Below are 11,842 nucleotides of genomic sequence, written 5' to 3' on the forward strand. Positions count from 1 at the left end.
CAGAGAGTTACTATGGGTGTGAGTGAGACTGTACCTGTCTGCGTATTTTATAAAACAGACTTTTATAGAGAAATTATAGTTCGTACATCACACCAGAATACGGCCTGCTATTACACAAGCTTAGTGCCTGTAATCAGGTGTAATTGCTTGTGCAGTGCAGTCCTTAACTCATGGCTGATTTCCAGCATTGGCAATTTGCAAAACTAGTTGTTTTATTTCTGTTTCTTCACTGATGTCTTAAATCTCTGGTATGTTTGCTCCTCAGGGATTTTTTCTGATGGTGCAATTCACATGTGTCTGCTCTCTCTGTGAGACACAGACCGTATCTGCTAGAGCAACCACAGCACATTTCATCCACAGCCCCTGGTCATGATGCTGATAGCGCTGATGTAACTGCCCCTCTCCTCTCTGGGGCACCCACCCGTGCTCTTTTTATCCTTCGGTTCCTGTCCCAACCTTGTACCTTCAGCCTAAGCCTCTGTCTGTCTCTGAGATACTCATTCATTCCTGCTTTACAAGAGTTGCACATTAAACGAGAAAAGAAGGAGCTCTCACAGGCTGCTGCCTGTGTGCTAGTGCCAGCGGCTGCGTGGGTGGAATGTGACGGACGTTTGCTGCCATGTCCCAGGTCACCCCTTGTCCTGTTGTCCCAGGCACTGTGTCCTCTGCATTTCATTTCTCTGCTCTTCCCCGTCTCTTCCTACGCTGTTTCCACGGGCATCGTTGCCCATCACTGCCCAGGTTACAAACTCATTGGGCAGGGAAGGCAGCTTTTTATTTCTGCACAGCACTTCGCGCGGTGCCCTTTGAGGTGCAGGTTAAAATACCGACATCATCCGCATGGTATAATTAGTGTTGCAGGAATAGGAGATACAGAACTTAGCAGAGAAAGTGTTTAACACAGAGCCTTGTCCAGAAGCTCGTTAGAGCAATTACCCCCGTGGGGCTAACAACTGTCTGTTACTGGGGAGAGGCCATCCCCCAAGGGACAGCGGGAGCCGGTCCCTGGGTTCCCTGGCCCCTGGCCCTCTGTGCAGGACATGACGAGTGGCCTGGAGCTGCAAGCTCAGAGCACGAGAGGTGACACGCGAGCAGACAAGGCTTTCTGCGGAGCAGAGACCCAGAGCGAGAAACAACAGCCCCGGCTCTGCTGGGATTCTTGCCAAGAGAAAACCTCGGTGTGGTCCAGCTTTGGCTTGTCCCATGCTGTCATTCCAGAAAGATCTGAGCTGTTTCTTTCTTTAGAAACGGACACTCATTCAGACTCATCGTACCCCTGAAGTCTGCTTGTTAGGAGCCTTCGCGTTAGACCTCAGTACCAGGTCAGTCGGCAAACCCCAGCCCGTGTTTCATACAGGAAAAGGCCGAGAGAGCCGCGCACGGAGCCCAGGCTGGAACGGCTTTCACTGCCTTGCTCGGTGCTGCTGCCCGTGAGAAGGGACAGGCTGGGTCTTGAGTCTTTGCTTGCACAAGCAGCAAAATGCAGTTGTGTTCCCGAATGTCTTTGTAATTCCTTTCTCTGTGGTAATAAAATACCAGCATCTTTTTCGTCTGGCTGTTTATTGTATCTTACTTTTAAAAAAATTCTCTCCCACATATTAATTTGTCTCACCCTTTTATCTTCCCACATGTTGCCAGCTGGTTCTTCCTGCTTGCTTTTTTTTTTTTAAATCCATTTAGAGGTTCTTTATTTAGCATTTTCTCTGGGGATTATTTTCCTCCACCAGAAGGGTGTGTCAGGTCCAGCAGAGCCTTGCTTTCAAAATGACTACTTCAGTGTTGTTTGGGAAAACTTGTTGGTCTGGATTTTATCCTGTTCCTGCACATTCATAATAACTCAAAGGTGTTGTGTATTATATTATATTGTATATTATATTATATTATATTATATTATATTATATTATATTATATTATATTATACTATATTAGCACACGCCTACTTTAATGAAAACTCGCTTTTCGCTTAGAAGTCTCTTTCAATAGAGGACTGTCAGCCAGACTGCCCTGAAACTCCTTCCCTGCACTCTGTCCAGCCTCCCCGAGTGTTTCTTTCCTCATCACCTTCTACTTCATAGCTTGGCTTATGCTTCCTCCTCTGGTAGCAAACGTCCCTTTGCACAGCACCAGCCGCTCCCTCTCCTCCGTCCTCCTGCAGCCACTGGACTCAGCAGGAGCCGTGCGGCACAGGGGGACGTTGCTTGGTTTCATTTTTCTTTGTAATGGTGCTTTGTGGACATAGATCAAAGGTGGATTTCTAACCAAAGGTCTGTGACAAATATAACGACCTGCATAACAATTCTTTAAATACTTGTATGTTAATTTACTTGTAGAAATTATTTCTCAGGTTCAAGGCTGTGTCAGTAGCAGCAAAGTTTTATTAGAGACAAGCGTTGGTGGTTGTTAGACAACTGACCGCAGAAGATTAGCCCAAGCGAGCACCAGTGGCTGGCCCAAAGCAGCACCAGAGGGTGAAGGCAGCAGGCGGGGGGGGGGGGCAGGAAGGCAGCGCTCTGCAGAGCCCCTTCCCACCGGTGCCACAAGCAGAACTGAGAACGGTCAGGTTATTTTTGCCTTGCTTTTTCCAAAGGGATTGTTCTTCGAGAGACCTCCTCGGGGGGTGTGCGGTGGGGCTGGCGGGGAGCTCTCGTCTGCAGCGACCTGCCGAGGGAGGGCAGGAAGCATTACTCTTTCAGGGGTTTCCTCCACGTACCCCTTTGGCTTTCTCTTACACCCCCTTGCTCTTGTACCGACCTTGCTTTTCCCTCTTCTCCCCAGCTTGCTCTATTTTATACACTTGTTGATGCACGACTGACTGATTCCCCCTGCCAGTCCCTCATTTTCGTGTTGTGCTGGAAGCCTTATGTAAACACATTTACTACTAGTAACCCCCCCAGCATCAAACATACTTTCTATGCATGTTTATGAACGCCCCATAGCTGCGTCCCTTTCTCCCACAGCTGGATTAATCCCCGTGCTCTACCACCAACAGTCTCAACACGATCCTGCGGGTCTGACCCCCTGCACTGCCTCTCTCCGGGAGAAAGGAACTGTCTCCAGCCCCTCTTCCCCACCCGGAAAAGCCTGGGGACCTCTCATCCCCCTCTTCCCCAGGTACACAGCAGGACTAAAGTGACTCGTGGTCACGCTCACGGGCTTCTAGAGCACAGCTCACCTGACACGTCCTCACCCAGGCGCGCAGGCTTAGGGCAGGCACGGCGGGCACAGGCTGGCTTTAAGCCCACCGCTCCTTCCAGCTGATGTTGCAGGGACTCCTCTTCCCACTGACCCTCTGTGGAAAGGAGACAGCTCTGGTAACGCAAGCCCTGACATTCACGCCCTGGAGGTCTGCCCCGTGCCCTGGAGCGCTGGCTGTAGCTGCGTCTCTTCAGTCACTGTTGGCCATTTCCCCTTCAAACCACGAGGGTCATTAAGAGCAACAATTAGCTCATCCTCCATCCTGCCTCTCTGTTGATGGCTATTGCTTTTCCATCCTGACACACTCAGAGCCAAGCTCTGCCAGTGTCATTTCACCCATTGCAACTGGCATTTTGGAACAAGAACTGATTTTTCTTGTAGCTGATCTAGGACTGGAGAGTCCCGGAGAGCCCACCTCAGGGCACCACCACTAAAATACCTCTTCTTCCAAACGGATGGAGCAGGTGGGTGCTCGGGCCGGTTCCGTGCGTACGCAGCCATTTATGAGATTAACAGCATGCCTCGCTGTTTCAAAATCTCAGGCAATGGGAGGCAGGGAACAGCCAACTGCTTTGCATACAAATTAAATTTCCCCAAACTTTAATTAAAATTGTTGCGTGAAACTGAAAATGTTTAGATAATTTATTGTTTCAGTTAATTGACCTGCCAGTCCCTAATCCTGTCTAGCTGTGGCAAAGCCAATAAAACCCAGTTAAATGACAGTGCTCACACAAGACCTTGCCCAGCTCACAGTGAAAACCGCCCTGTGACGCGCTGCGAGGCTGCGCCTTGCCCAGGTGGCTGGGGCAGCTCTGGGCCCCTCCGAGCCGCCGTCACCGGCCCGGGACGGGGAATGGTCTCTGGCTCACGCTCTGGACATTTATCAGAGCCAAATCCTCAAACGCCTCGTGGTTTGCTAATAGGCCCCGTCTGGGAACAGGTCAGTACTGGTTCCTCACCACAACGTTGCTTTTACCACTGGTATCACGAGTTTTATATCCCTGTAAGGCAAAGCATAGAGATGTTACTGTGCCAGGGTCTGTCTGTAGGCCGCGTACATGATGTCGTGCTGTCCCCCCTCCAGCAGGCAGTGGTAGGTCTGAATCTCCTGCTCCAGGCGGCATTTGACGTCCAGGAGGGTCTTGTATTCCTGGTTCTGGCACTCCATTTCTGCTCGGATCTCAGCCAGCCGCTGCTCCACGCAGGAGATCTGGCTCTGCAGCTCAGCCAGGTATTTGTTGTAGCGACACTCGGTTTCCGCCAACGAGGATTCCAGGTTTTCTTTCTGAGAACGGAAACAGCACAAAGGCAGCTGGGTCGTGTGGCTTTCTGAAGAGAGCTGGGGAGTCTGAGATGTGCATCCCAGTGGTATCACCTACCATGGTGAGCTGGGCTTGTACATTGATTTCCAAGGCCTGCAGCTGACGTCTCAGCTCAGTGACCTGTTTGTTGCTTGACTCGATCTCCTGGCTGCTTGTTATGACCTCCAGATTCACCTCCTCCACCTGCAAAGTTAGAAAAGAGCACCCCTTTCCTCACCTCCCCACAGCATCTCGTGGCAGGGGCTTCACCACACTGCTTGTGCCCGCCCTGCAGTGCACCTGAGTGCTTCCAAATCTGAAGCCTCCCCGTTTATTCCGTTGTGACCCTGTAACACCACGCTGTGGCCCCTCTGCCATGAACAGAAGAGCACTGAAAATGGGCAGTACAATTAGATGCTGAGCACATCCAGGACAGAATTGCTGATATTTAGACATCACCAGTAAGTGTTCTCAATCTCTCATTTTTCCCCTTTCCCCCCAGCAGGCACAGTAGGGTACAGCACGTCTATAGTACCTTGCAGGCATACCACTGCTCGGTCTCTTTGCGGTTGCGCTCCATCAGCGTTTCATACTGGCACCTCAGATCCTCCAGGATCTTCCTCAGGTCTGGGCCAGGGCAGGCGTTGACCTCCACGCTCACGTCTCCCGTCACCTGTTTCCTCAGGCAGTTCATTTCCTGTGGAAAACACGCACACCGTATCAGTAATATCGGCACTGGGGGGGACTTGCCTTCTTCTTTCTTCTTATTTCTCTAAGAGTAAGGGGCAATCGAACCTCCTCGTGGTTTGTCTTGAGACAACACATCTCTTCAGTCAAAGCCTCACACTGGAGCTGCAGGTCGGTCTTGCAGCTGGCCAGCTGGTCCAGGACAGGGCGCAGGTTGCAGATGTCTGCATCCACATTTTGCCGCAGACCACATTCGGTCTCGTACCTTCAGCCACAGACAGAGAAAGGTCGGCATGTCAGTAAACCACGGCGAGCCCTTGAGCTGGGTTTGTGGGGAAACAATTTAGGACCAAGTTTTTCTTTTGCTTCAGGTGTGCAATGCTATGAACGTTATCAATGAGAACTGCACCTTAACACAGCAGCAGGACAAGCAGAGCATTAGGATTTCCCCGTCACCACCGCTCACCTCCCTTCCACGGGCACTGTGAACCCTCAGGCCAGCACAGGACCGTACTCACTTCACTCGGAAGTCATCAGCCGTCATCCTGTTGTTGTCAATATTCAGAAGGATTTTGTTAGTCTCCATGGCTGCACACAGGATCTGAAAAAGAAAACGCAGGAGAGAGATTCGGGCTTGTGGCTTTCTCTGGCTACAGAAGGCCCTGGAGGAAACACCTACCTGGGGTAACGCAACCCACTTATTTTGTAACTATTCCATATATCGGGATTATTGATCAGTCAGATGGCATTGCAGGGGGAACCCACGTGCCACCTCGGTGGAGCAGGCTGCTCTGAAGCTCCAGCTCTCCATAAATGCAGTGCCCTCCTCCCTCCAACCATCATTTCATACAAACTATTGCTTCGCGGGCACAGCCAGAGACACAGGTATTGCCTCTGCCATTTGACACCGGTCTATCCACACGTGAAAGCAAAGCCCCAAGAAATATTAGGATTTTCTTGAAAAACAATGATTTACCTGGTTTTGAAGGTCTTCGATTTCCTTATGAAAACAGCTGTAGTCCCGTGGCTCGCAGCTGGGCCCTACCTTGGCGTACCACTCCCTGATCTTGCACTCGAGGTCAGCGTTGTCTCCCTCCAGCAGCCGCACCTTGTCCAGGTAGGAGGCCAAGCGGTCGTTGAGGTTCTGCATCGTCGCCTTTTCGTTGTTAGCAAATAAGATCCCATCACCGCAACCGGCACCAGCCCTGGTGAAGCCACCACCAACGCCCCGAGTGCAGATGCCTCCGCCGCTGAATCCAAGGGTGGAACAAGCCCTCTGGGCAGCTCCAAAGCTCCCACCAGCAGCACTGCCAGCACTCAGCTGCTTCCCGAGTAATCCCTCGCTTAAACTGCCACCAGAAAAATTGCCCCCTGCACCACTGAAGTCGTAGGCAGCGTGTCTTCCCGAGGAGGAGGAGGAGACCTTCCTCCCGCTGCCAGCCGCAGAGCTGCCCGCGCTGCCCCTGCCTTGGGAGCAGGCGGTGACGACCTGCCTGACGGCACAGCTCATGGTGGGAGCGCGAGGATCCAGCCGGAGCCCGAGGCCAGCTGCACACCCGCCACGGGATCCCGCTGTGATCCCTCGGTCCCCACAGCCCTCTATTTATACCGTTCCTCACGGATGTTGCCACCGGAGAAGGGCTGTTTATTCCTCCTGCCTGTCACCTGCCTAGTGCTGGTTTTCTCCTTCAGCCGGAAATATTTCCCCAAAGGCGTTTGTCTCCAGAAATCCCACAACAGAAGGATGCTTTGGTTAACAGAAGCATGTTTCAAAACTACATCAAAAATGTTACTTCCTGAATCATCAGGTCTGACTTGTGATGACAGCTGAAGAGCAGGGACACAAACAGGGACGATACCCAGGAGTGCCCGGGGAGTGAAACACCACAGCAATTATCCACCCCGCTGTGGGCGAGTCTGCCCGGAAAGGGAAAGCTGTGGGAAAGCCGTCCTCTGCCGGAGCCTGTTCGACCCCTTTGCGATGAGAAACGAGGGTCCCCCCCAACTCAGCCGGCACCGGGGCCAGGAGAGCACCCTGCACCCTCGGGCCCCTCTGCGAGGGCACCGCAGCGAGGGCCCGGCCCGTCCTGCGCGGCCGTCCGCTGAGCGAGGACCTCCGGGGTGTTAGACCTCGAAATGTTTTTCTCTTGGAGAGCACAGAAAAATATTGCACTTGTGCCAGTGATTATTTGTTACTTCTCTTCCTCCTGCGTACACCAAAACATCCCCTTTCGGAGGGGAGAACCCATGGTGTTTGTTTTGCTGCTTTCAAGGGTAGACAAAATATTCAAATATTTATCCAGAATAAAAGAGAAAAGGTTATTTCCTGAATACCAAATGTTGGGGTTACTGTGGATATTCCCTGCCAAGAGAGGGCAGCTACATGGGATTTTTCATAAGATTTCTAGAACAGTAACATGGAGAATTTCAGAAGCAGCCTGAGCCTGTGCAGTTCTGACCCAGTTCCAACCAGCACCTGGAAATTCTCCAAATGTAATCAAGGGGAAATGTGTGAAATTCAGAAAAGACACTAGAAAAGATCATTTAAAAAAAGATATTAAACCTGTTTTTTAGTCTTGGAATGCTGAATTGAGGAAGAAGGGAAATAATTAAAATGTTTTGTCATCTGAATCTCTCATTTGATTAATACCATTAACACAGCCATGCTCATACTGGCTGACTGCCAGCCAGGTGCTGTTCAGGTTTGGCTTTGGCATCCAGGTCACCTGGACACATCACACAAAGGGTGCGTCGGGCGCAGCCTGTTTCAGCAATATTGCTTGTGCCATTTGGGTAAGTTCATTAGTCTTGATTTTATCTTGACACTGCAAATCCAGAACACCTTAAATGTGGTGTGGATCCTGTGTCTGTCCATCCTTTGTTCCGTGTGTAATTAGCAAGTGAAGCCTGTGCCATGGTGCCGTGGCACACGGGGATGCCCAGGGGAGGCTGGGCCATGCTCCGGCTCGGGCACCTCTGCTGGAGCAGGAGGGAATCAGGAGCAGAACTGGTCAGAATCTGTCTTTTTTTTCCATAGAAGAATTGTAAAATTGATGCTGAGCTAACACTTAATTTAATTGAGAAATACGTAGTCCTTCATTTTACAGTGAGAAAAATGAAAACGTTAACGAGTGGGGCTTTTTCAATTATTGAAATTTAGGTAGAAATGTCCATGTTTCTTTCTTACTTTTTGAACTTCAGACCTCGCCATAGGTCTGTGTAGCCAAATGTGATCAGAATTTCTACAGCTTTTGTAAAGGAGAATAATAACTTCACTCTTGATCTTACTGGATTTCTGTGTTCTTCATTGTAGCTTTTTTTCCTTTCCAAAATTTGAAATTTTTATTAAAACCAGCTCTTGCTTTTACAGCAGAGCGTGCCTCAAGACCTGCCAGCAGTTCCAGTCCTCATTTTATCAAAAGAGGGTTTCATTTTTTCACGGGGAGGTCTGTTAATGACAGTATCTACGTGCATAATGGAAGGCTCTTCCCAGAATTAACTTTTACTGACTTCCAGACTGGAGTCTGCAGACGGAGATTTGCCCGGCACAGCCTTGGAGCCAGCCCGGAGCGATGCCTCTGATGAGCCGTCCTCGGCTGACTTGGGAGCCCCTCGCAGGCAGCGTTGTGCCCCAAGAGAGGAAGAGAAATGACGGCTCATGAGGATCTCCCGGCAGGCATTGCAGAAACAGCAGCGCCGGCCTGACAAGGGAGAATTATTACTTCAAGTAACAAATGAGCAGAAAAGCCTCCCCCAGGCAAAGGTGCCGTTCCCATTTAAGCTTTGTAAAAAAATAGACAGGAATTACACTTCAGCTTTGCATCTGCGTCTTGTACTGTGCTGTGTAGAGGAGGGCAGGATGGTGGTAGAGGATGGGCACTGGGGAGTTCTTCCCAGGGGTTTTTCTACTGTACAAAATGATCAGTTCAAAAGAGCAACGAAAATGAGAAAGAAAGGTTTGATTTCCCCGGCGTCCTTTGGCAGTCTCGGGATATTTTAAGGCTTAAGACTGTCTCTTAAGCTATTGCAAATGAAGTACAGAAAGTATAATGTGCCCCCAAGAAGGAGATCCAGCATTTCACGTTATTACAAGCATTCCCTGAGTCACCAGATGTTGTCATGTCCCTGGAGACTTGGTGACTCAGAGACGGCACCAAACCGCGAGCCCCTGCGGTGCCCAAGCCACCATCCATCACCCCGCGTGACTGCCAGCCCCGGCTCAGGCTGGGCTTGGAGCAACCACCACGGCTGCTGTACTGTTTATAACGTATTTGCTTATCTAGCTCTCGAGGGAATTGTCATTCCACTTTTTTCTGCGCGTTATTGGCTGCACCAAAACCGATCTGCAGATGATGACGCCAGACGCTCCAGGGCGCCGATCCCAGCTTTGCAAATCACTCTAGGCAAATCGTTCGGCTCCTCAATTTCATGCTTTGTAGGATGGAAACAACAATAACCGTAATCCTCCTTCTCAAGGGCATTGCAAAAACATCGCTCTGATGCGAATGTGGAACTTGAAAGATCAGAAACATGATATTCATTTTAAGTATTATTCATTGTAAGTATTCTTGCTGTTGTATATTAAGTTCGACACTGGCACATCCTACGTGTGTCTCTGTCTCTCAGCTGATGACATACCTTTCAAGGTCGTTCTTGGTTTTCCTTTTTTATTTTGTTGTCCATTAAAGTTTCACCATTTTTCACTGAGGACTTGCTTTTATAACTCCTCGCTGACTCCTCACAAGGCTTTGCATCTTGCGCTTGCATCTTGCAGTAACTTTGAAAAATGCTCTCCAAAAGCAGCATTTGCTCATCTCTTGGATGTGATAATTTGTCTGTGTTTCACAGATACAAACTGTTGTAGCAAAGAGTAATAATAAAAAATAAATTGCCTGATAGTTACGTGGTATTCTCCTTCAGAGCACTGTAATGTAGCACAGTGATTTCTCGTGCTGAGCATGGACCTCCCTCTTGTCTGTGGTAGTAGGGTTATGTGGAGCTGGGTGCAGAATTTAAGCCTTTTTCATTGGTGCAAATATATGTTGGTGAATAAGGAAAACTGTTATTCCAGCAAAGAGAAAAGCACGGTGCAGTCGATGAACTCTGCACTCTGGTCTGTGTGGCGTTTCCTACCCGGTTCTGTAATTGCTAAACAGCAATAGCGAATGATAACATCTCTTCCCACTCCCTTTTCTGGAAGGACCTGGCAGGTTCCCCACTTCTTCGATCTCCTTCCCTCTCCTTCGCGTGTCTCGTCATGCCCAGCGTGACCTCACCGGCTCTGTCTGTGCCGGCCGGGAGTGTGCCTTTGTCCTTGTCCCATAAGGACCGTAATCCTCTGTGGCAGCTGAGAGAATGAATCATCAATACCAACCCCAGAGACAAGCGTGCGTAACTTCAGCCGCAGAAGCCTCCTGTACATCATTATGAGCAAAGGGAAGGTGATTTCCTGCAAACTCTTACCTTTTCCTTTCGTCTAAGGCCCAAATCTGTGTTCTTGAGGGGGGCGATGAACATGAGGTCCAAGACGGGACAGAGCTCCCAAGTACCGCTGGCTAGAAAGCATGAAGGTGGACCTCAGTGATGCCATCAGGCTTTTGGGTCTAAAATGATTTCCTCTCCTGTCTAGCCCACAAGACACGTTTGGTGGATGTGCGACCAGGGCAGCATCCTTTGGTTCCTGTGTCACTCTCCAGGAGGTGAGTGGGCAAAGGCAAACCTGGTACCCAGCTGCCAGGGCATGAGCTGCATCGCCTGACCCCGGACGGCAGCTTGCCTGCAGCGCTGTTGGCGTAGGGTGACTAGCTCGTGTGTTTCCAGAGGGATTTCAGCAGTGATCCACTAGATGCCATAGTGATAAAAATGGCATTAATGGCTTAATCCCTCTGCAGATTGAGCAATGGTTATTTTAGAACCCGTTAAGCGCAGGCCTCAGGCAGCATGAAAAGACCTGTGTAACGTTTCCATACAGCGTGCCTAACAGTGGGGTTTAAGGACTGTCAGATCAGACAGAGGCAGGGATGTGTAAGGCTTGCCAGCCTGATGTTGTGCTCGTGTCTGGGAACATACACATGACAGTACGAGTCTTGCCAAAGTCATTTAAGTTCAACTTACAGGAGAAAGTGATCTTTTGTGATGCCAAGAGTGAACTGAGCTTTATTTTGTTGGCTTTAAGTATCAGTCGTGTGGCCCATTGGCCTCAAGCATCATCCATCATTGCCTTCATTTTGTATCAAACTTACCCGGTTTATGTCTCAGTCAGTCCCTCGTATTTACGAGCAATAAAAAGCTGTCTCAAATTATTTTTGCTCCAAGTGGAACCTATAACCCTCCCTTCCCCTCCTCTCGCTGGCTTCTTCTTGTGGTTTCTTAGGACTTTCCCTGGCATGGACACACAACCCTGAAGCTTTGAGAGCTCACGTATCAGTGACAGACAAGTCTGCAGTTGCATGAACGAAGAAAAAAGCTTTATTAAATGTGTACAGAGTGCACAAGGGCACCTGGTGAAATGAGGGTGAGAGAGGAAAGAGGAGCAGAGGAATGAAGCTGGCTGCTTTCTGTGACACAACCCCATCACACGCGGCCTCAGACAGCGCTCGGTCCGGCTCGCCGCTCTCGTGAGCCGGGGGTCGAGGGTCCGCAGGGGTCTGCGTGCCGTC

The 11,842-nt window shown here is 50.0% G+C and overlaps 1 protein-coding gene across 1 annotated transcript; it reads right to left on the reverse strand.

Annotated features, from left to right (window-relative positions):
• Positions 1–2,612: 2,612 nt before the first annotated feature.
• LOC137673986 (keratin, type I cytoskeletal 19-like) lies at positions 2,613–6,693 on the reverse strand. The gene is made up of 8 exons (XM_068419050.1): positions 6,160–6,693; positions 5,702–5,784; positions 5,292–5,448; positions 5,032–5,193; positions 4,575–4,700; positions 4,254–4,480; positions 3,173–3,289; positions 2,613–2,658 (listed from the first exon to the last, which is right to left on the reverse strand). The coding sequence occupies exons 1-7, from the start codon at positions 6,691–6,693 to the stop codon at positions 3,202–3,204; spliced, it is 1,377 nt and encodes a 458-aa protein (XP_068275151.1). The 3' UTR covers positions 2,613–2,658; positions 3,173–3,201.
• Positions 6,694–11,842: the final 5,149 nt, after the last annotated feature.

The sequence above is a fragment of the Nyctibius grandis genome, chromosome 26, assembly GCF_013368605.1.
Source record: "Nyctibius grandis isolate bNycGra1 chromosome 26, bNycGra1.pri, whole genome shotgun sequence".
Taxonomy (NCBI): Eukaryota; Metazoa; Chordata; class Aves; order Nyctibiiformes; family Nyctibiidae; genus Nyctibius; species Nyctibius grandis.

What these genes read in the sequence shown, in the direction of transcription:
- LOC137673986 (XM_068419050.1), bottom strand. Translation starts at nt 6,693, where the DNA reads ATGAGCTGTGCCGTCAGGCAGGTCGTCACCGCCTGCTCCCAAGGCAGG. An exon ending in TCGAAGACCTTCAAAACCAG is followed by an intron (nt 5,785 to 6,159) that starts GTAAATCATTGT and finishes TTTCTTTTTCAG; the next exon opens with ATCCTGTGTGCAGCCATGGA. An exon ending in TACAAGCCCAGCTCACCATG is followed by an intron (nt 4,481 to 4,574) that starts GTAGGTGATACC and finishes TTCCGTTCTCAG; the next exon opens with AAAGAAAACCTGGAATCCTC.